General features: G+C 53.5%; 1 protein-coding gene across 1 annotated transcript in view; it reads left to right on the forward strand.

The window, feature by feature from the left end:
* SLC4A5 (solute carrier family 4 member 5) overlaps positions 1-23983 on the forward strand; it is a 39597-nt gene that overhangs the window by 9375 nt on the left and 6239 nt on the right. The window contains exons 4-22 of the mRNA XM_088180146.1: positions 2177-2337; positions 3691-3846; positions 6990-7085; positions 7772-7827; positions 9739-9896; positions 9979-10066; positions 10224-10378; positions 11479-11622; positions 12494-12668; positions 13003-13136; positions 13244-13515; positions 16054-16115; positions 16842-17042; positions 19623-19736; positions 20288-20449; positions 21066-21244; positions 22012-22084; positions 22247-22315; positions 23398-23571. Of these exons, the coding sequence (XP_088036272.1) occupies positions 2177-2337; positions 3691-3846; positions 6990-7085; positions 7772-7827; positions 9739-9896; positions 9979-10066; positions 10224-10378; positions 11479-11622; positions 12494-12668; positions 13003-13136; positions 13244-13515; positions 16054-16115; positions 16842-17042; positions 19623-19736; positions 20288-20449; positions 21066-21244; positions 22012-22084; positions 22247-22315; positions 23398-23571 (2629 nt within the window). The remainder of the gene's footprint in view (positions 1-2176; positions 2338-3690; positions 3847-6989; positions 7086-7771; positions 7828-9738; positions 9897-9978; positions 10067-10223; positions 10379-11478; positions 11623-12493; positions 12669-13002; positions 13137-13243; positions 13516-16053; positions 16116-16841; positions 17043-19622; positions 19737-20287; positions 20450-21065; positions 21245-22011; positions 22085-22246; positions 22316-23397; positions 23572-23983) is intronic.

Below are 23983 nucleotides of genomic sequence, written 5' to 3' on the forward strand. Positions count from 1 at the left end.
TTTTCCAGGGGAAGATCCCAAATCCAGGTGGGATTTTCCCTTCCTGATCTCAGCTGTCGAGGACCAGCGAGGTTGGGGTTTTTTGGGAAGGGAGTCCAGGTGTTATCCCAAACCCTTTCCTGGGGAATTTCCCAGTTTGGGTGAGGGATTCCCACCCGGGATTGGGATAGGAGGGGATCTGGCCCTGCGGATGCCCATCCCAAATTTTAGGCTGGTTTTTGTTTTTGCACCAACCGAAATTTGGGAAGTTCCTCAGGATCCCCCTGGTTCCAATCCCTGCTCTGACTCTGTGGTGTCTGAATTCTGTTGGTAAAATCTTTAATTTTCCATAAATCCATGTTTATTTCTCCCTTCCCACACCTTGAAAAGCTTGGAAGGCAAAAAATCCACATTTGCATCAGGATTTTCATCAGGGAGGGCTGGAGGTGGAGATTTCCAAGTTTCTCCTGATTTTCCAAGTTGCAATTCCCACTCTCCAGCTGGGTTGGGACCCTTTGCCCTAGGGGGAGCAGCTCCGTGGTGTGAGCACTTAAATCCACAATAAATGGGGGAAAAAAGTGAGAATTTGGGATGCTGGGAGCAGCAGGGAGGTGGGAATTTGCCGTAACCTCAGTGAAAGAATCCTGGGATGCTGACGCTGGGGCAAAGGTGCTGCTGGAATGGTGCCCCAAATCCCACACTCCAACCTGAGCTCCCTAATAACCCAAATTCCTCGGGAAAACGGGGCAGAAAGGAGAGGAAAAGCGGCTTTGGGAGAGCGGTGCCAGCGCTTGGCGGGAAGCTTGAATTCCATCCCAGGGAAAGCTGAGGGGCTGGAGGAAGGGACTCTCCAGAGGAATCTGGAAATGGAGCTCTGGGATGGGCACCAGGGCCAAGTGTTGGCTTTTGGGGGGTGTTGGGGTTCTGCCAGAGCATTCCTGGTGCTCCTGGATAAAATTTTGGGAGTTTTCTAGCAAGGACACCCGAGGTTTTCTCTTTGCAGCAGCTGATCCCATCCTGGCCTTTCCCCATCCCTCTCCCTCGGCATTCCGGGGCCAGCAGCTGCTCCAAATCCTTTCTCCTCCTCTGTCCTTCCCACTGGAGCCCAAATCCCGCTCAGACACGTCAGGTTAAACTCCAGGAAGGAGAATCCACGGAAGAAAAGCAGCTCTTTTTCCCAAAAATCCAAGAGCTGCCCTTCCAGGAGTCCGAGCCCCATACCGAGGAATTTGGGAGGAATCATCCCCCCCATTCTGGAAGTTTCTCTGGAGTCTTTGTTGTAAAATCAAGGAAGGGAAGGGCTGAATTCCGAGAGTTTGAAAATCCTCCCGTCCCCCAGGGCGGGGATGGAGTGCCCAGGGTGGGGGCTGAGCATTCCTAAGGAATCGGGACACTGGGAATGCTCTGGGATCTGCTCTCCCACAGGCTCCAGGCAGGAGCAGATCCAGGCTCAGGCCAGGTCACCTCCATGGGAAAGGCTCCCAAACCTCTCTGGAGTGATTTGGGGAGGGAGAAATCCATGGATTTTGGTTTCCTGGTGGCACTGGGAGCTTTTCCTCCACTCCACGAGTCCCAAATCCCACAGGAGCAATTTGAGGAGGGAGAAATCTGTGAATTTGGTTTCCTGGTGGGACTGGGAGATTTTCCTCCAATCCACAGCTCCCAAATCCCACAGGAGTGATTTGAGGATGGGGAAATCTGTGGGTTTGGGTTTCCTGTAGGGATTGGGAGTTTTTCCTCCACTCCACAGCTCCCAAATCCCACAGGGGTGATTTCAGGAGGGTGAAATCCATTAATTATGGTTTCCTGTTGGGATTGGGAATTTTTCCACCACTCCATGATTCTCAATTCCCACAGCAGCAATTTGAGGAGGGAACTCCATGGATTTGGGTTTCCTGTTAGGATTGGGAGGTTTTTTTCCACAATCCCCAAATCCCATAGGAGCAATTTGAGGATGGGGAACTCCGTGGATATGGGGTTCCTGGTGGGACTGGGAGTTTTTCCTCCCCTCCACAATCCCAGAAGCAGCACTTCTAGGAACGACTCCGACAGATTCTCCTTTCCCACCCCGGATAACGAGCGAGAACTTTGTGAGATGAAGTAATCCAGGCTTTCCAAGCAGGGAAACTCCCCAGGAAAAGCCATTCCCATCTCCCCACACCCGCCCCAGTCCGGGCCTGTCCCACTCTCGTTCCAGGTGGATCAAGTTCGAGGAGAAGGTGGAGGAAGGCGGCGAGAGGTGGAGCAAACCCCACGTGTCCACGTTGTCCCTGCACAGCCTCTTTGAGCTGCGGACGTGTCTCCAGACGGGAACGGTGCTCCTGGACCTGGACGGATACTCCTTGCCCCAAATTATAGGTAGGAACACCTGGAGGTTTCCCCTCCGTGTCTTAAAACGCTGGGAATGGATTAAAATTCATTTATTTGCTCCATACACGGGATTTGTACAGGAATGAGCAAAGGGAGGAGTTGGGAGCCATCAGCTGCTTCCAGAAATTGTTGTGTTGAGGTTTTCTGGGGGGGGGTCTGGGGGTCACTGCTGAAGCAGCAGATTTTGGGAGGTCTGAGGTCCCCCCCTGGGTCACCACGGGTGGGGGTTGCAGGCAATGTCAACGAGGAACAGATGGAGGACAGGAGATTTTGGGGGACTCTGGGGATCACTCCTGGGTGGGTGTTGCAGACGACATCAATGAGGAGCAGATTGAGGACGGGCTGCTCAGGGAGCAGATTTTGGGGGGGGTCACTGTTCAAGGAGCAGATTTGGGGGGGGTTTTTGGGGGTCCCTGTGCAAGGAGCAGATTTTGGGGGGTTTTGGGGGTCACAGTGCAAGGAGCAGATTTTGGGGGGTCACTGTTCAAGGAGCAGATTTTGGGGGTCACAGTGCAAGGAGCAGATTTTGGGGGGTCACTGTTCAAGGAGCAGATTTTGGGGGTCACGGTGCAAGGAGCAGATTTTGGGGGGGTCACTGTGCAAGGAGCAGATTTTTGGGGATCCTGGGGGTCACCCCTGGGTCACGATGGGCGAGTGTTGCAGATGGTGTCATCGAGAATCAGATCGAGGACAGGCTGCTCGAGGAGCAGATTTTGGGACTTTTGGGGGTCACTGTTCAAGGAGCAGAATTCAACTCTTCTTAACTCCTGGGTCACTGTGGCTGCGTGTTGCAGACAATGTCAATGAGGATTGAGGACAGATTTTGGGGGTGTTTTGAGCGTCCCCATGGCCAGGTGTTGCATTGAGAAGCAGATCGAGGGTGGGCTATATTGGGGAGGTTCTGGAGGTCACCCCAGGTTACCATGGCTGCGTGTTTCAGACGATGTCATTGAGAAGCAGATCGAGGATGGGAGATTTTGGGGGAGTTCTGGGGGTCACTGCTCAAAGAGCTGGTTTGGGGGAGTTCTGGGGGGTCACCCCTGGGTCACCACAGTCATGTGCTGCAGACGATGTCATCAAGAAGCAGATCAAGGATGGACTGCTCAAGGAGCAGATTTTGGGGGTTCTGGGGGTCACTGCTCAAGGAACAGATTTTGGGGGTTCTGGGGGTCACCATGGCCGCGTGTTTCAGATGATGTCATCGAGAAGCAGATCGAGGACTGGAGATTTTGGGGGTTCTGGGGATCACTGTTCAAGGAGCAGATTTGGGGGGTTTTGGGGGTCACTGCACAAAGAGCAGATTTTGGGGGTTCTGGGGGTCACCGTGGCTGCGTGTTGCAGACGATGTCATCGAGAAGCAGATCGAGGACGGGCTGCTGAAGCCGGAGCTGCGGGACAAGCTCAGCTATGTCCTCCTGCGCAAGCACCGCCACCAGACCAAGAAGCCGATCCACCGCTCCCTGGCCGACATCGGCAAATCCGTGTCCTCCAACACAGGTGAGTCCTCCTGTCCCGCCTGGTGCACCCTGGGGTGCTGGGGAAGGACATCTCGGGAGAAGGGAAGGAGGGACCCAAGGGTTTGGGACACCCACATGTCACCCTGGATGGCAAGGAGCCCAAAAATCTCTCCTGGAGGGTTTGGGGGTGAGGGGACACCGGGAGCTGGGAGCCAAGGAGGGGTTTGGGACAGGGACAGGGACAGTGCTGTGGGACAGAGAGGATGTGGCTATGGGAGAGACGGAGTCACTGGTGACATCACTGTGTGATGACATCATTGCGTGAGGGACGAGATCTTGGTGTGATGACAATGTCAGTGTGTGATGACGTCACTGTGTGATGACATCATTCTGTGATGATATTATGTGAGGGACATGATTGTTGTGTGATGACATCATTGTGTGATGACATCATCATGTGATGACACCATTGTGTCATGACATCATTATGTGATGACGTCATTGAGTGATGATAGCATTGTATGATTCCATCATTGTGTAAGGGACACAATAATTGTGTGATGACAGCATTGTGTGATGACAATGGCACTGTGTGCTGATGTCACAGTGGGGACAATGGCACCATATAATGACATCACTGTTGGGACAGTGTCACTGTGCAATGACCATGGCACTGGGTGATGATGTCACAGTGGGGACAATGGCGTTGTGTAGGGTCAGTGTCACTGGGTGGTGACGTCACCATGGGGACAATGCCATCACCGTGGGTCAATGGCACCATGTGATGACAGTGCCAGAGTGTGATGATGTCACTGTGGGGATAATGTCACCGTGTGATGACATCACAGTGTGGTAGGGGTCAATGTCACTGTGAGGACAATGGCGCTGTGGGAGGATAACGTCACTGTGTGATGACGTCACACAAGCACAATGGCACAGCATCGTATCAATGTCACTGTGTGATGACATCACAGTGAGAACAATGATTCTGTGTGATGATGTCATAGTGGGGACAATGACTCTGTGTGATGACATCATAGTGGGGTCAATGTCACCATGTGATTATGTCACCATGTGATGATGTCACACCAGGACAATGGCACAGTGTGGGGTCACTGTCACTGTGTGATGATGTCACAGTGCAGTCAATGACTTTCTGTGATGACATCACAGTGGGGACAATGACTCTGATGACATCACAGTGTGGTCAATGGTGCCGTGTGATGATAACATCACTGTGTGATGACAATGTCACTGTGATGATGTCACCATGGGGACAATGACTCTGTAATGACATCACAGTGGGGACAATGTCACTGTATGATGACATCACAATGGAGACAACGACTCTGTGATGACATCACAGTGGGGACAACGGTGCCGTGTGATAACGTCACAGTAGGGACAATGACTCTGTGGTTGATGACATCACTGTGGGGAGGTCATGGTGTGATGACATCACGGTGTGATGACGTCACGCGAGGACAATGGCGCAGTGTGGGGACTGTGGCTTGGCACCGGGGTTTCCTGGCGCGGCTGCCGCAGACAAATCCAGTCTGCTCCCAGCTGATCCCGCCTTTTCCCTGCCCTTACAAAAGGGGATTTGCTTGTTCTCCCGATTATTCACTCGGGTTTAGCAGGAGGTCACTCGCTGGAGCCCAGGATTTGCCGGGCACAGCAGCTCCTAGGAGTGGCCATCAGTGACCAACATTCCCATTCCTGTGCTTGGCCCAGGATATCTGAGCCAGGATTTGCCCAGGATCCACCAAAACCAAGCCCGGATTGGGAACGTTGGGTTTGGCCCCTAAAAATGGGATGGAGGGGATGGAATCCCCTGAGTTCCCCAGGAGGGACATTCCAAAGAAGAAATGGCTGGCAAAGGGGGGGTCCCTCCTGTTTCTCGTGCTACCAGCAGCTCCGTGGTGGATATTGGGATAAATCCTGCTGGGACGGGAATCTGGCGGGAATTTTGTCGCTGATTTGATTTGGTTTAATGATATAAAAACGGGGACAGACCCTGTGGTGGCAGCTGGGGCCTTGCAGAGACACGGAGCAGCTGGGCAAAAATGGTCCAGAGGGTTTCCAAAAAGGAATTTTGGGAATTTAGGAGGTCTCCCGGGAAAATGTTGGGGCTTAAGACAGAAAATCCATGAGGGAAAAGAAAATGTTTAAAGTGAATTCAGCTCCAATATCTGAGATGAAAAGTGGGGCTCGTCACCCATTTAGGGAGGAGAAACGTGGAGCTTGATGGAGGAAAATGGGAATATTTTGGAGCGTGGAGTCCATGGCACATCCCAGGCGTCGGTTTCTTTGGAGAATGATGGGATTAAAAACCCAAATCGAGTGTTGGGTCTTGCCAAGGAACAGGAATGTCCCCTCTGGAGCCACTGATGGCCCAAAGGGAGCGCTGGGGTGGGGTGGGGGGTGGTGGCTCCTGTGTGGGGCAGCAGGATTTGGGGTGGGACATCTTCATCAGTGTCCCCTCACTGCCAACGGAATATTCCGACAGGTGGGATAAGAGCATGGCAGAGAAAAGCAAATTTCTGGTGTCCCCTGTGCTGGGCAGATGAATTGTCTTGCCTGCCCCTGATGTTCCCCATGGGATCCCACCCCAACATTCCCAATGGGATCCTGTGCCAACATTTCAAATGGGATCCCACCCTGACATTCCCAATGGGATCCTTCTCCCAACATTCCAAATGGGATCCTGCCCCTGACATTCCCCACAGGATCCCACCCCAACATTCCCAAGAGGACCCAGCTCCCAATGTTCCTAATAGGATCCTGCTCCAACATTCCCAATGGGATCTCACCTCTGACATTCCCAATGGGATCCCACCCTGACATTCTCAATGGGATCCTGCCCCCAACATTCCTAATGGAATCCTATCCTGACATTCCCAACAGGATCCTGCTCCCAATGTTCCCAACAGAATGTTCCCAACAGGATCCTGCCCCCGACATTTCCAATGGGATCTTTCTTCCAACATTCCCCACAGGATCCTTCTCCCAATGTTCCCAATGGGATCCTGCTTCATCGTTCCCCACAGGATCCCACCCCGACATTCCCAACGATTTCCCACCCCGACATTCCCAACGAGTTCCCACCCCGACATTCCCAACAGGATCCCATTCCCAATGGGATCCCCCTCCTGTTCTCACGCCCCTCTCTCCTCTCCCCAGCCCGCAGCCCCGTGCGGGGCCCGGCCGCCGGCGCCGCCTTCCACCGCTCCACCGAGGACCTGCGGATGCGGCAGAGCGCCAGCTACGGCCGCCTGCGTGAGTGGGGGGCCCGAAACACCCCTGGAAAAACAAATTCCCGGGAAAACAAAATTCCCTGGACAAACAAAATTCCCAGTCGCAGGGGCAGAGCGGGAGGTTGAAATGAGGTCCCACCATGGTCCCAGAAGCTCAGCATGGAGCTCGGGATGAACAAGGGTGCTGGTGTAGCTCAAAATCCGTGGGGTGGGGGAAAAAATTCCTTGGAATTTTTAGGGAGGGAAGGAATGGAGCATGAAAGAGCCTGGAAATCCTAAAAGATTGCTTGGCTGGGAGAGGGGAGGTGGGAAATCCCATCCAAACCTGGGAGCTGGGTTTGTGCAGTTGAGACTGGAAATGTTCCAATTTCTGGAGTTTTGGGATCACTAGAGTTGGAAAAGCATTCGTGAAAAAGACCACGGAACACCAGCACCGCCATGATGTCCCCAAGTGTCCCCAAGTGCCACATCCAGAGGGTTTCTGGACCCTTCCAGGGATGGGGACTCCATCACTGCCCCATGTCAGCCTTTCCACCCTTTCAGAGAAGGAATTTTCCCAAATTCCTGGTGTTTCCCAGCACTGCTGCTGCTTTGCAAGCCCGAATACCACGGACAATATTTTATTTCCTTGCACAAATTCTCCCCACCACATTTTCTCCTGGCACTGAGGGTGGCTTTTCCTCACATTCCCTCCCTTCCCTGCACCAGGTCACGCCCAGAGCCGGAGCATGAACGACATCTCGGACACGCCGAGCACTGACCAGGTACCATCCCAAAATCCCGCAGGGAGGAGCATCCTGACACGATCCCTTGCTGGGCTCTGGGGGTGTTTGGGTCCGTGTGAGCCTCGATATCTGCACAGGTTCCTAATTAGGGGATTTAGTGGAATTAGGGATGAGCCAGGAGGCTGGGGCAGCTCAAATCCATCCAGGTGGGGCAAAAATTCCTTTCGGATCTTCAGGGAGGACAGGAAAGGTGCTCGGAAGTGCAGGAATCCCAAGGGATTGGCTGGGAGAGGGCAGTAAATCCCAGCCAGGCTCTTGGGGCTGCATACAGGGAATCAGCTCTGGAGATGAGGGGATGGAATTTGGGGTGGGATGTTTTTCCCAAGGGTCTCTCAATGCAAAACTCAACTGAGAGGCCATGGGGGGCTTTTCCTTCTGGGGGGGAAGGATCCTGTGGGGAATGTTGGAAGAAAGATCCCATTGGGAATGTCGGGGGTAGGATCCTGTGGGGAACATCCTGTCAGGAACATTGGGAGCAGGATCCTGTTGGGAATGTCAGGGTAGGATTCCATTAGGAATGTTTTCCTTCTGGGATGACTTTTAGGAGGGAAGCAGCTCCAGCTCTGGCAGGTCCTGGCTTGGGGATGGGATGGATCAGCGGGATTTTGTCCTGTTCCCATCCCAGACTTTTTCTGGGAATGGTTGGTTCATTGTATAAGCTTTGCTTTGTTTCTGTTTGTGATATCAAGGTAAACCAAAGGCAGAATCACTGACCCTGTGGATTTTTAGGGAATGGGATGGGATAACACCTTGGTTGGGGTTTTTAGGGAATGGGATGGGATAACAACTTGTTTTAGGATTTTAGGGAATGGGATAGGATAACGACTTGCTTTTCCCCCTGGATGTCCTCACTGGGTTTACCTGGGGTGATGCACTTTCGGGCAAGCCCGAATACAATAAATAATATTTTATTTCCTTGGATTTCATGGACAGAAATCCACGTACTGCTGGGAGCCACAGGACAGGAACACCACAAAGGTTTCCAGGTCACCTCCTGAAGCGAATCCATCCCAGTGCCCACTCAGGAACCCCAAATATCCCCTCCAGCAATGGGGTTCGGAGGGTTAATCCCAAAATATGCAAAGCATTTAGGTTTAATCACCCTATTAGGCCCACTACAAAGGGACTTTTTAAGTGTTACATGAAGCTTAGTGGCCACTGGTAACTCCTGCTCTTATTCCAGAGCTGCTGGAGGAGTTGCTTTATTATGATGATTTTTTTTTTTTTCCATTTGGATTTAAAAGATTAGGACGGGGCGAGGCGGCTGCCCGGCTCACATGCCTCCCCTCATGCTGCCATATAGATTATCATAACTCCCTGCCTGGCTTGTTATTGAACCCTTTTAGGCTCGCAATGAACAGAGCTGCGGGGGAGAAGAGACCTGGGGAATAAATCCATGGATGAGGTTTTCCTACTCCCATTATTTGTTCCAGCTCCCGGAATGGAGCTGGGGAGGCACGAGGTGTGAAAACCTCCCCCTGTGCAGGGCTTGAGGGGGGTTCTGTGCCATGCAGGGGCTGCAAATAAACTCCAAAAATGTTCCTGGCGTGCTCCAGCATCCCTGGGGTTTGGCTTGGGCTTTCCACAGGGGGAGTTTTCCTTGTGGAGAATCCAGGAGAGCAAAACCAAACGTTGCTGGTTGGGTTGCAGAGCCCTGGGGGTGCAGTTTAGAGCCAGTCTCAGTTTTAGCCGTGTTTCTGAAGAAATTCAGCTTTGTGAATTTTTCCTGCCTGACTCCCAGGTGTGGCTCCTCAGTCCCCACCTCTGGGAGTCCTGGGACAACCAGAGGTGAAATCTTGGAGCCTGAGGCTTCAACTTCAGTGAAAAAAAAGGGGGCAAAAGCCGAATTTTGGCAACCGCTCCCTTCCTTGATCTCATCTTTCCCACCAGCTGAAGAACAAGTTCATCAAGAAGATCCCCAAGGACGCCGAGGCCTCCAATGTGCTGGTGGGGGAGGTGGAGTTCCTGGAGAAGCCCTTTGTGGCCTTCGTGCGGCTGCTCCAGGCCACCATGCTGGGGGGGGTGACGGAGGTGCCCGTCCCCACCAGGTGAGCGCCGTCCCCTGGGGGCTGGGCAGTCTGGTGGCACCACAGCGCCGAGGATGCCGACGTGGAGCCTTTCCCTCCCCAGGTTCCTCTTCATTCTCCTGGGTCCGGCGGGAAAAGCCAGGTCCTACAACGAGATCGGCAGGGCCATCGCGACTCTCATGGTGGACGATGTGAGTAGAGGCCACCCCCGGCCTCGTTCGGGCTCACAACCAAGCAAAAAATAGCAATTTCCACCCTATCACCCCCAAAATTGAGATTTAAACCCCTAGGAGGACGTGGGATAGGAGGCCATGGCCAGGCTGACCCCTGTCCCATGCCCACCCCCAGCTCTTCAGCGATGTTGCCTACAAAGCCCGGGACAGGGAGGACCTGATAGCCGGCATCGATGAGTTCCTGGACGAGGTCATCGTCCTCCCGCCCGGCGAGTGGGACCCCAACATCCGGATTGAGCCTCCCAAAAAAGTGCCCTCAGCTGAGAAGAGGTGAGTGGGGGCCATGGGGCTGGACCCGGGCCTGTGGCCACTCCCGTGTGTCCAGTTCAGGGGGGGTAAGGACCTTGCTTGGCTTCACTCCTGGAAATAACCCCTCCAGACATTCTGGAAATGCTGGATTTGGAGCAGGTTTTGTCCCAGGTTGGCTCGGAGCAATTTCCACTCTCCTGGAACAACTTTCAGTGGGAGGTGACCCTGCCCAGGGCAGGAGTTGAACTGGATGATCCTTGAGGACCCTCCAAACCCAATCCAACCCATGACTCCACAAATTGAGCAAACTCAGCTCTGGATCTGTCCAAATTCACCCCAAAACCCAGCTCTGGATCTGTCCAAATTCACCCCAAAACCCACACTCGGTGCAGGCTCAGAGCTTCACCATGACCTTGGCCATGGTCCTCACACTGAGGCCCGGCAGTGCCAATCCGGCAATGCCAATCCAGCAGTGCTGATCTGGTGGTGCTGATCTGTCAATGCCACTCTGGCAACACCAATCCGGTGGCATTGATCCAACAGTGCCAATCTGGCAATGCCAATCTGGAGGCACCGATCCAGCAGTGCCGATCTGGTAATGCTGATATGCTGGTGCTGATCCAGCAGTGTTGATTTGGCAGTGTTGCTCTGGCAGTGCCGGTCTGGCAAGGCTAATCTGGCAATGCCAATCTGCCAGTGCTGGTCTGGCAATGCCAAGCTGATGGCACCAATCTGGTGGCACAAGAGCGGATCCGAGGTGGTGCCAATCTGGCAATGCTGATCTGGTGATGCCGATCTGGTAATGCCAATATGATGGTGCCAATCTGGTGTTACTGATCTGGCGGTGCTGATCTGGCAATGCTGATCTGGTGGTGCCAGTCTGGCAATGCCAATGTGGCAGTGCTGATCTGGTGGTGCAAATCTGGTAATGCCAATCTGGCAATGCCGATCTGGTAATGCCAATATGGCAGTGCTGATCTGGTGGTGCCGATCCGGTGGTGCCGATCTGGCTGTGCTGATCTGGTGGTGCCAATATGGCAGTGCCGATGTGGCAATGCCAATCCGGTGGCACCGATGCGGCGGTGCTGGAGCGCATCCGAGGCGGTGCCGGTGTCCCACAGGAAGTCGGTGTTCTCGCTGAACGAGGTGGGGCAGATGAACGGCGCGGCTGGCGGGGCGGGCGCTGGGGGCGGCGGTGGCGGCAGCGACGATGGGGAGATGCCTGAAGTCCACGAGATTGGGGAGGAGCTGGCCTGGACTGGCAGGTGAGAGAGAAGCCACCCCCCAAAAACTTCCAGAGGGTGCTGGGATCCGTCAGCCTCTCCTGTGGGTCCGTCCTGGGGTGTCCTGGGACACACAGCGGGGAAATCCTGGTGGGAACGGGTTTTTGTCAGCACCAGAATTATTTCTGTGTATTTATATAAAATAATATTTTTGTATCAATAATTATAAATCTCCCAACTGGCCAGAGGAGCTGTGGCTGCCCCTGGAACCCTGGAGGTGTCCAAGGCCAGGCTGGACAGGGCTGGGAGCAGCCTGGAACAGTGGGAGGTGTCCCTGGGTGGGACTGAGGGGTTTTAGGGCTCCAAACCAATGCAGGATTCTGGGATGCTTAAGCCTCTCTGCTCTGGAGCTGGGCTGGGAGAGTTGGAGATGTTCCCGTGGAAGAGAAGGCTTCGGGGAGAGCTCAGAACCTCTGCCAGAAGGAGCTCCAGGAGAGCTGGAGAGGGACTGGAGACAAGGGATGGAGGGACAGGACACAGGGAATGGCTCTTACTGCCAGAGGGCAGGGATAGATGGGATATTGGGAATTGGGAATTCCTGGCTGGGAGGGTGAGGAGGGGCTGGGATGGAATTCTCAGAGGAGCTGTGGCTGCCACTGGATCCTTGGGAGTGTCCAAGGCCAGGCTGGAGCCACCTGGGACAGTAGGAGGTGTCCCTGCCATGGCAGGGGTGGCACGGGATGGGATGGGATGGGATGGGATGGGATGGGATGGGATGGGATGGGATGGGATGGGATGGGATGGGATGGAATGGGTGGGATGGGATTTAAGGTCCCTCCCAACCCAAACCCCTCCAGGATTCCATGATTCTGACTTGGTGGAAGTCACCAGGTCCTTGGTGGTGTCTCCGCAGGTTTTGTGGTGGCCTCTACCTGGATATCAAGAGGAAGCTGCCCTGGTTCCCAAGCGACTTCTACGAGGGTTTCCATATCCAGTCGATCTCCGCCATCCTCTTCATCTACCTGGGCTGCATCACCAATGCCATCACCTTCGGGGGGCTGCTGGGGGACGCCACCGACAACTACCAGGTGTGGCCTGGGGTGTCACTGGCTTGGGAACAAGCAGGAATGGGATGGGATGGGATGGGATGGGATGGGATGGGATGGGATGGGAATGGGATGGGATGGAATCCATTGGATGGGTTTTACCCTGCTCGTGCCATGCCGAGCTTCTGGGGGTGGACATTTGCTGCCAGGTGGGCCTGGCAACCCTGGGACACTGGAATCCCCTCCATTGGCACACAGTCCCAACCATCACGAGCAGGCCCAAGCCGAGGTCCCCCAGCCCCATCTCCATCGGGGGATATGTAGGGCCATGGCATGGCCCAGCAGCCCCATAACGCTGCCTCTGCTTCGTCCCCAGGGGGTCATGGAGAGCTTCCTGGGCACGGCCATGGCTGGCTCCATGTTCTGCCTCTTTGCCGGGCAGCCCCTCATCATCCTCAGCAGCACCGGCCCCATCCTCATCTTCGAGAAGCTGCTCTTTGACTTCAGCAAGTGAGTGCTGGGCCAGCCCAGGTGGCACAAGGGCCTGTCCCCGTGGGGGTGGGACTTGTCCCCCAGCCCCCAGCCGCCCTCACAGGGCCCCGTGTCCCCTCTTCCAGAGGCAATGGGATTGACTACATGGAATTCCGCCTGTGGATCGGGCTGCACTCGGCCCTGCAGTGCCTTATCCTGGTGGCAACCGACGCCAGCTTCATTATAAAGTACATCACACGCTTCACTGAGGAGGGCTTCTCCACCCTCATCAGCTTCATCTTCATCTACGACGCCATCAAGAAGATGATCGGGGCCTTCAAGTACTACCCCATCAACTCCGACTTCAAGCCCGACTACGTGACCATGTACAAGTGCGAGTGCGTCGCCCCTGACCCAGGTGAGTTCATCCCGGGGCCGCCCGGGCAGGAGCTGGGGTGGGAGGGAGGGTCCTGGAATGGATGAATCCCAAGGGATCGCTGGCCCAGGATGTGGCAGGAGCTGCCTGGGGTGGAGAGACCTCGTCCTCATCATCCTCCTCTGAGGGGGTTTGGAAGATGGAGGAAGAGCCTTGTCCCCCTTGGGTGAAGGACTCGGTGACACAGCGGGCAGGGAGTCGGGATCTCAGCCTGGAGCAGCCAGACCTGGATGGATAAAAGGAAATATGGGAAAAAAGGACATTTCAGGTCATCCCAGCCTGCTGCTGATGGAAACTGAATTTCCAGAAAACACTTGGAGTGGTTCTGTGCTCTCCGGGGGCTGGGACACCCCGGGATGTCCCAGTTGGGTGTGGAAACCACCATGGACTGCTTTTCCTCCTCTTTTTCCACTCCTTTTCCAAACGGAGAGGCCATCAGGCTCTGATCACATGGTCCTTCCATGGTTTTGCTCCTGGATAGACATTCTGGATGATCCCAGATCCAAGTCGTGGAGCCTGGACACTCCTGGAAGGGAGTGGAGACGGCTTTGGACTCATGACAGCGACCGCCTGCTTTCCCAGGAGCTGAATTTATGCTGAAATCCTAAATTTTGGGCAGCAGCAGCTGCAGCCAGAGGAGACTGACAGTGGATGAAGATGACAGTGGATGAAGATGACAGTGGATGAAGATCATGACAGATGATGATGATGGATGATGATGATTGATGAAGATCACAGTGGATGAAGATCATGATGGATGATGATAGATGATGATTGATGAAGATGACAGTGGATGAAAGTGATGGTGGATGAAGATGATGGATGAAGATGATGATGGATGGAGGTCACGGTGGATGAAGGTCACAGCAGATGAAGGTCATGGTGAAGTTCTTCCCTTTTCCTTCCTTCAAGAAAAGCATTCCTGACCCTCACCCAAAGCATTCCCACCGCTCTAAGGAGAGCTCTGACCTAACGGGAACGGCGGCGATGGGGTTGGATTCTGCATTTCTCGTCCACTCCTGCTCATCCACCCCTCGGTGAGCTCTGCGATCCCGCCAGGACCCGAGAGCCCAGAGCAGCACCTGGAGCCGACCCAGCTCTTCCCAAACCGAGCCCCCAAACCCAACCCACAGAACCCCCGCAGCTGGAATTCCCGAACGGACCCGTGAGCACCCCTGGGATCCGCCCGGCGGCTCCCACGGGAGGAGCCTTCAGCCTCCAGGGAGGTCTTCCTCTTCTCCAAGCCCCCATCCCGAGCAAACCCTGAGCAGCTGCGAGGCATCCGCACCCCAATTCCCCATCCTGCTCCTCGCCCTGGCTGCCCAAGGCAGCCGTGTCCACACTGGATTTAAAATTCCTCTAGAAATTATGTTTATTCCCCCCTCCATCCTTAATATTTTTTTAAAATTCCCTTTTTTTTTTAAATCCGTGCTGATTTTTGATTATTATAACTGATTTGTCCCATATTTGTCTCTGCTGCACACATCAATTGGGGCTGATTTCAATCTCAAGTGAGTATCGCCTTCTAAATATTAAAACTATTTTAATATTTGATACTCTCCCCCCACGGGGGGATTCCCTTGTTATTTTTTTTCCCATGTATTTGACTTTTCTCTCTCTCTAAAAAGGTTTGGGTAGAGCCCTTAGGGCTCTTCTCTTTAATCCCACCAGTGCTGTGCCGCCCTTTAATGGCGTAGAAATCCCAAAATAGGGTTTTCAGAAAAAGAAAAAGTTGTGGAGGAGAAAAATGAGAACAAAACTGATGTTTTTAGGGCCGGGTTTGTTCCCCAGAGCTCGGTCCTGGCAGTTTCGGGGTCTCTGTCCTAACCCAGCTTCTCCTTCATTAATCCCTGGTGCCGGGGATGGAGGTGGCGGCTGAAATTCCCGCTTGCCGAAGAGGATGGAAGAGGGGGGGCAGCAAAGTGGTGCCGGAATTCCCAAATTCCCCAATTCCCTCTTTTAGGGGCACCCTGAGAGAACCCGGGGGTGCTCCCGGAGCTGCGGAGCTGCATCGCCTGAAGAGCCGAGGAGGAGAAGGTGCCGGGGGCTCGAAAAGACGGAGTTTTGCACTGATGATACCAAAACACCCCCAAACAATTAAAAAAACCCCTAATAATAATTTTTGAAAAGGCAAATTGGGCATGATTTGGGTGCCGTCTCTCAAAAAAAACCCCAAAAATGCCAGGCTGCTTTTCCAGCCTTCCACCCCTGTGGTTTTAAGTCCACCCTGCTTCCCTGGGAAGCTCCTGGAAAATTTAGGAACTGGGAAGCTCCTAAAAAATCCCCTCTGGCCCCAGCCCTCGCCAGCCCCGGAGGGAGAAGAGGAGCCGCTGCCGCGTCCTCCCCGGCGCGTGGGATTAATGAGGGAGAAGTCGCTGCGGGGTTGGAAAAGGGGAATTTCCCCCCAAAATCCTGGGATGCCGATCCCTGCCGGGCTCAGCAGGTGAAGCCCGGCTGGTGTGAATGCCCAAAAGTTCGGTTTCAGCCCCAAAACCTCAATAATCGACTCCTTTCCCGCAGCCAACGCGACCTTGTTCGATGCTTCAGCTCCAGTGGCACCGAACACTACTAACGTTTCTCTGGTAAGAAATGGGATCTGCTCATCCCAGCGGGAAATTTGGGATCGGGGAGGATGGATCCGAGGGATTTCAGCACCCAGGGAGCGGGATGGGCCAGCTCAGAGTGAAGGAAACTCAAATTTGGGCTGGTCTGGGTTCCCAACAGGGCTCAGCAGCACCAAATTCAAGCTTTCCCCCCCAAATTTATACCAGCTCTGTGATTTTTCTGTGGGTTTGAGTATCCCAGTGGCAGCAGCTCTGGAAATTCGCCTTTTCTTGCGTGCTGAAATGGCTCAAACTGCTCTTTTGGGGGGTTTGACCAGGAAATTTCCTTTTTTTGCAAGGTGGAGTTGCTAAAAATGTTGATTTAGCTCAATCCAGTTGTGAAATTTCCCTTTTCTTGCATAGTGAGATCCTTAAAGCACAAAATGTTGGGAGTTTGACCAGGAAATTCCCCTTTTCTTGAGCAATGCAATCCCTGGACAGGAAATTTCCCTTTTCTTGTACAATACAATCCCTTAAAGTACAAATCTGGGTCCTTGGACAGGAAATTTCTCTTTTCTTGCACAATGTGATCCCTTAAAATACAAAATTTGGGAGTTTGGACAGGAAATGTCCCTCTCTTTCCATGCTGCACCTTAAAAATGCCAATTTTGCTCGATTTGGGCTGGAATTCCCCCTTTTCCTGCACACCACAATAATTTCAAATTATGCTAATTTTGCTTTTTTTGGGGGGGGATCTCTCGCCAGTCCAATGCTATCAACCTCACAGCTCTGGACTGGACCCAGCTGAGTAAGAAGGAATGTCTCAAATACGGCGGCAGCTTGGTGGGAAAATCCTGCAAATTCGTGCCTGACCTAGCCCTCATGTCCTTCATCCTCTTCTTCGGCACCTACTCCATGACCCTGACCCTGAAAAAATTCAAATTCAGCCGCTATTTCCCCACCAAGGTAAGGAAAGAACCAGGTTCTGCCAACCCCTTTCCCAAAAATGAGGGAAAATGGGAGCTGCCAGGAGTTTTTGGTGGAGGAAAGGAACTCCAGGAAAATAAATCCCTGTTTTCAGGAGGTTTGGCCACAAATGGGATCCTCCCCGAGGTTCTTGATTTTTGGAATTCTGTGAGGCTGTTGATGACATCCTCCTCTCTGAACTGGAGTTGGGTTAATGGGTGGACAATTAATGGGTGAGGAATTGGTGGGATGATGGAGGAGGAATGGGAGGGATGATCCCATGCCCAGGTCAGTGGTGACCGGCCCAGACTCCAAGGGACATCAGTGACCAGGGATGTCCAGGGGTCCTTCTCTGGGCTAGAGTTAATTAATGTGCTCATTAGTGATGGAAATGAAGGGGTCAAGGGCACCCTCGGGAGGTTTGCAGGTGACACCAAGGGACAATCCTGGAGGATGGGGACGTCCAGAGGGACCTGGACAAGCTCCGGGGGATCTCATGGGGTTTGAGATTCCAAGTGCTGGAGGTGCCCCTGGGATGGGGCAGTGCCTGGGATGGATCCAGGCTGGGAGAGGAATTTGAGGGTGGCTGAGAGGCTGGACATGACCCCAGAGGTGTCCTGGGCTGGGCAGCAGCTCCGGGAGGATTCTGCCCCTGGGCCCCGCTCAGCTGAGACCCCCACCTGCAGAGCTAGGACCCCACTCAGAGGATGTGGAGCTACAGGGGCCCCTCTGGAGCCGGGCTGGGAGAACTGGGAATGTTCACCTGGGGAAGGGAAGCATCCAGGGAGAGCTCCGAGCCCCTTGCAGGGCCTGAAGGGGCCCCAGGAGAGCTGGGGAGGGACTGGGGACAAGGGATGGAGGGACAGGACACAGGGAATGGCTTCCCACTGGAAAAGGGGAGATTTAAATGGGATTTGGGATGGAATGAGGGTGGGGAGGGGCTGGGATGGAATTCCCAGAGAAACTGTGGCTGCCCCTGGATCCCTGGAAGTGCCCAAGGCCAGGTTGGAGCCCCCTGGACAGTGGGAGGTGTCCCTGCCATGGCAGGGGTGGCACTGCTGGGGTTTGAGATCCCATCCAAGCCAAAGCATTCCAGGATTCTGTCCCTTGGCTCTCCCAGTCCCAATAACCCCAATCCCAATAACCCCTCACCTGGTGGAGGAGAGGTGAGGAAATGTGAATTTCAGGGATTTTGTTCCCGAGTTATGTGTGGCTGAGTGGAGCTGGAGAGATCCCAAAGCAAGAGCAAACCTCTCCATCCCAATTCCCTTCTGACCCCATAAATTCCCTTCCCACCCCGTTAATTCCCATTCCCGCCCCATTAATTCCCTTTCCAACCCTGTTAATTCCCTTTCCAACCCCATTAATTCCCATTCCCACCCCGTTAATTCCCTTTCTAACTCCATTAATTCCATTCCCACCCCGTTAATTCCCATTCCAACCCCGTTTCCCTGTCTTGCCTCCAGGTCAGGGCTTTCATTGCTGATTTTTCCAATGTCTTCTCCATCCTGATCTTCTGTGGAGTGGATGCCTGTTTCGGACTGGACACCCCCAAACTCCACATCCCCAGTATCATCAAGGTTCGGCCTCCTCCCCTCCCCCCCACGCTCTTTTCTCAGCTCCTCTCCAGGTTTTTTTTTGGAATATCGCAGCTCCAGGCACCGTCTTAAAAGCTACTTTGTCTTTTCTAACCATATTCTAATTTTCTGACTTTCTTTCCTCTCTCTTTTTGTTGTTTGTTCTCCTATTTTTGTTGTTTGTTCTCCTATTTTTGTTGTTTTTTTCCTCCCTTTTTGCTTTTTTTCTCCTTTTTTGGTTGTTATTCCTCCCCCCATTTTTTCCTCCTTTTTTGTTGCTTTTCTTCCATTTTTTCCCTGCCCTCCCTCTTTTTTTTGTTTTTCCTCCCCTTCTTTTTCTCTTGTTTTTCCTACTTTTTTGGTAATTTTCCTCCCTTTTTATTGTTTCCCCTCCCTTTTCATGTTTTTCCTCCCCTTTTTGTTAATTTCTCTGCCTTTTTTATTGTTTTTCCTCTTCTTTCCTCCTCTTTTTTGTTGTTTTTCCTTCTTTTTTTGTTTTTATTTTTTCAACCCCCTTTTTTTTTTGTATTTCCTCCTTTTTTGTTGGTTTTCCTCTCCCCTTTTTTTCCTCATTTTTTGTTGGTTTTCCTTCTCTTTTTTTTTTTTGCAAATTTCCTCCCTTTTTATTATTTCCCCCCCAATTTTTTGTTTCCACACCTTTTTGTTGTTTTCCCTCCTTTTCTCTCTCATTTTCGTGGTTTTCCTCTCTTTTCTCCCCTCCTTTTTTTTTCTCCTTTTTTGTTGTTTTTCCTCCCTTTTTTTTTGTTTTTCCTCCCATTTGTGTTGCTTTTCCTCCCTTTTTTTACTCCTTTTTTTTGTTGGCTTTTTCCTCCCTTTTCTGTTGTTTTTCCTCCCTTTTTTTGTTGATTTTTCTCCCTTTTTTTTGTTTTTCCTCCTTTTTTTTGTTGTTTTTCCTTCCTTTTTTTGTTTTCCCTCCTTTTTAATAATTTTCCTCCCTTTTTCCCATGTTTCCTCCCTTTTCTCTCTCCCCCTCTCGTGGCAGCTCCGTAAGCTCATTAGTGATTTCTCAATCTTTATGTCCATACTAATGTTTGTGGGGCTGGATGTGCTTTTTGGACTCAACACCCCAAAGCTCCAAGTGCCCACCGATTTCAAGGTAAAAAACCCCAAAACTCGTAAAATCCCATTCTGGAAGTATTTATCCTCCCCCATCCAGAGGGTGATGTGGGGATCCCAATGATGATCTCAATGAGGATTCCAATGGTGACCCTAACGGGAATCCCAATGGTGATCCCAATGGGAATCCAAATGGGGATCCCAATGGTGATTCCAATTGGTGATCCTAATGAGGATCCCAATGGGAATCCAAATGGAGATCCCAATGGTGATCCTAATGGTGATTCCAACGGAGATGCCAATGGTGATCCCAGTGGTGATCCCAATGAGGAACCCAATGGGAATCCCAATGAGAATCCCAATGGTGATCCCAATGAGGATCCCAATGAGAATCCCAATGGGAATCCCAGTGAGAATCCCAGTGGTGATGCCAATGAGGATCCCAATAGGAATCCCAATAAGGATTTGGGGGTGGTTTGAAGTGTGGGATTTAGGATGGATCTGGGATGGGGCGCTCGGGTTGTTCCCAGACTCCATCCCTTGGGTTTTCCCAACCCGTTCCCGAGGTTCCGACCCCATTGTCCTCCCCAGCCCACCCGCGTGGACCGGGGCTGGTTTGTGTTCCCCTTCGGGAAGAACCCGTGGTGGGTGTACCTGGCCAGCGCCCTGCCCGCCCTGCTCGTCACCATCCTCATCTTCATGGACCAGCAGATCACGGCCGTCATCGTCAACAGGAAGGAGCACAAGCTAAGGGTGAGACCCCCGGGGGATGCCCCCCAGCACCCAGGGCACCCCAGGATCCCCCACAGCACCCCATGGATCCCCCACAGCACCCCATGGATCACCCACAGCACCCCAGGGATCCCCGACAGCACTCAGAGCACCCCATGGATCACCCACAGCACCCCATGGATCCCTCACAGCACCCAGGGCACCCCAGGATTCTCCACAGCACTCAGAGCACCCCATGGATCCCCCACAGAACCCCATGGATCCCTCACAGCACCGAGGGCACCCCCGGGATCCCCCACAGAACCCCATGGATCCCTCACAGCACCGAGGGCACCCCCGGGATCCCCCACAGAACCCCATGGATCCCTCACAGCACCCAGGGCTCCTCAGGGATCCCCCCACAGCACCCCATGGATCCCTCACAGCACCCCATGGATCCCTCACAGCACCCAGGGCACCCCAGGATTCCCCACAGGGTGCCCCATTTTTGTGTGGGGTACATCAGGGTGACACCGGGTGCCCCAAGGCCGTTTGGGCGGCACCAAGGCCCTGCTGGAGGCTGTGGGGGGAGCCTGGGGGGCACCCCATGGCGCTGGGCTGGGGGTGACCCCACAATGTCCCCCGTGCTGTGTTGCAGAAGGCAGCCGGGTACCACCTGGACCTGTTCTGGGTGGGCATCCTGATGGCCGTGTGCTCCTTCATGGGGCTGCCCTGGTACGTGGCTGCCACCGTCATCTCCATCGCCCACATCGACAGCCTCAAGATGGAGACCGAGACCAGCGCCCCGGGGGAGCAGCCCCAGTTCCTGGGGGTCAGGTGAGTCCTGGGGGGCCACGGCGGGGCTGAGCAGTGCCCTGGAGCTGGGGGGACATCCCTGTCCTGGGGACAGCAGGGCCTGGGGGGATTGTCCTGTGCTGGAGAGGACACCACGGACAGCAGGGCCTGGGGTATTGTCCTGTCCTGGAGGGGACAGCAGGGACAGTGGGGGGATTGTCCTGTCCTAGAGGGGACACCACGGACAGCAGGGCCAGGGAGGGATTGTCCTGCTCTGCTCTGCTCTGCTCTGCTCTGGGCTGGGCTGGCCTCAGAAAACACAAAACTGGCCCAATTTTGGGTAATGCCATGTAAAATGGACAATAAATTATTGGAGAGTGTCCAGAGGAGGGACACGAGGGTAGGGAAGGGTCTGGAGGGGCCACACGAGGAGTGGCTGAGGGCACTGGGGGTGTTCAGCTGGAGACTGAGGGACACTGACCCCCAGCTCCAGCTTCCTTGGGACGGGGAGAGGAGGGACAGACCCTGAGCTCTGTGTGACAGGGACAGCACCCAGGGAACAGCTGGAGCTGATCCAGGGGGGTTTGGGGTGGGTTTTGGGAAAGGTTCTGCCCCCAGAGGGTGCTGGGCACTGCCCAGGAATGTTTGGATTTTGGGTTGTCTGTGCAGGGATGGACAGCGTGGGAATTTGGGGTGTCTGGGGTTGGATCCGTGATCCCAGTGGATCAATCCCTTCCCCACTCGTGATCCTGTGGTTCCTGGGGTGGGGAACCCAGCATGGGCTGATCCTGTTCCTGTCCCCACTGCAGGGAGCAGAGGGTGACCGGCATCATCGTCTTTGTGCTCACGGGGATTTCAGTTTTCCTGGCTCCCATCCTGAAGGTAAAACATTCCCATTCCCCCCTCCCTGCAGAGATCTGGGGACATGGGGATAAAAAATCCGGATCCTGCCCGGTCCTGGTGACATCCAGTGCTGGGCCCTGGCCCTGGGGAGGAGCTGCTGCCTTCCCTGGGCTCAGGGCCGTGGTTTTTCCCTGTTCCCAGTACATTCCCATGCCGGTGCTCTACGGCGTCTTCCTCTACATGGGCGTGGCATCGCTGAATGGCATCCAGGTGAGTGCCCTTCCTCCTCTTCCTCCTCCTCCTCCTCCTTCTCCTCCTCCTTGTTGTTCTCCTCCTCATCTTCCTCATCCTCTGTCTTCCTCCTCATCCTCCTCGTTGTCCTCCTCCTCGTCCTTGTCTTCATCCTCCTCCTCATCCTCCATCCTCCTCGTCATCCTTGTTTTCAGGCTCCTCCTCGTCCTCATCTTCATCCTCCTTGTCCTCCATCCTCCTCATCTTCATCCTCTTCGTCCTCTTTCTCCTATTCCTCATCTTCATCGTCCTCCTCCTCACTGGCCACAGACTGTCCCACACTGGCTCAAAAAGGAAGATTTTTACTCCAAAATTTCCACGCATGGGACAGCAGATATCCAAAACCCTCCGAGAAACACCAAAAACCCACGAATTCCCCATTTGGGGGGAAATAAAAGAGGCTTTTCCTGGGCAGCCTGTGGGGTGGGGCAGAGGACCCCAGGAATTCCTCCCTAGGTGGTTTTGGGATCACTAAAGTTCTTTCACCATTTTGGGGATTAAAAGAGGGTTTTTCTGTGGGGTGGGGCAGAGGATTAATCCTAGGAATTCCTCTCCAGTTGGTTTTGGGATCAGTTCAAGCTCTTCTGCTATTTTGGGGACTAAAGAGGGATTTTCTGTGGGGTGGGGCTGAGGACTAATTCAGACCTTCCTCCCTGGGTGGTTTTGAGATCAGTTCAAGCTCTTCCACCATTTTGGGGATTAAACAGGGCTTTTCTGTGGGATGGGGCAGAGGGTTGACCCCAGTCCTTCCTTCCTGGGTGGTTTTAGGATCACTGAAGCTCTTCCACCACTCTGGGGACTAAACAGGGTTTTTCTGTGGGGTGAGGCTGAAGATTAATTTAGCCCTTCCTCCCTGGGCAGTTTTGGAATCACTGCACGATCTTGCTCATTTTGGGGACTAAAAGAGGGCTTTTCTGTGGGATGGGGTTTAGGATTAACTCAGACCTTCCTCCCCAGGCAGTTTTGGGATTGCTGCAAGCTCTTCCACCATTTTGGGGACTAAACAGGGTTTTTCTGCGGGGTAGAGCTGAGGATTAACTCAAACCTTCCTCCCTGGGCAGTTCTGGGATCGCTGCAAGCTCTTCCTGATGCCAGCCAAGCACCAGCCCGATTATGTGTTCCTGCGGCATGTCCCGCTGCGCCGCATCCACCTCTTCACCCTGGTGCAGATCGTCTGCCTGGCTGTGCTCTGGATCCTCAAATCCACCGTGGCCGCCATCATCTTCCCCGTCATGGTGATCCCATCCTCAATCCAGAGGGGTTTTTTTGGGACTTAATGAAATTTTTGGTGTGGTCGCATCATGGCCGCCATCATATTCCCCGTCATGGTGATCCCATCCACGATCCAGAGGGGTTTTTTGGGGGATTTAATGAGATTTTTGGTGTGGTCCCATCATGGCTGCCATCATCTTCCCCATCATGGTGAGCCCATCCTACACTGGAAAGGTTTTTTTGGGACTTGTGTTGTGGTCCCACCATGGCCACCATCATCTTCCATGTGACAGTGATCCCATCCTTGATCCAAAGGGTTTTGGGATTAAAGAAAATTTGTGATGTGATCCCACCATGGCAACCATCATCTTCCCTGTCATGGAAATTCCAACCTTGCACCAATGGAGGAGGTTTTTTGGGGGATTTAAGGAGATT

The sequence above is a fragment of the Sturnus vulgaris genome, chromosome 28 (genome assembly GCF_052056855.1).
Source record: "Sturnus vulgaris isolate bStuVul1 chromosome 28, bStuVul1.hap1, whole genome shotgun sequence".
NCBI lineage: Eukaryota > Metazoa > Chordata > Aves > Passeriformes > Sturnidae > Sturnus > Sturnus vulgaris.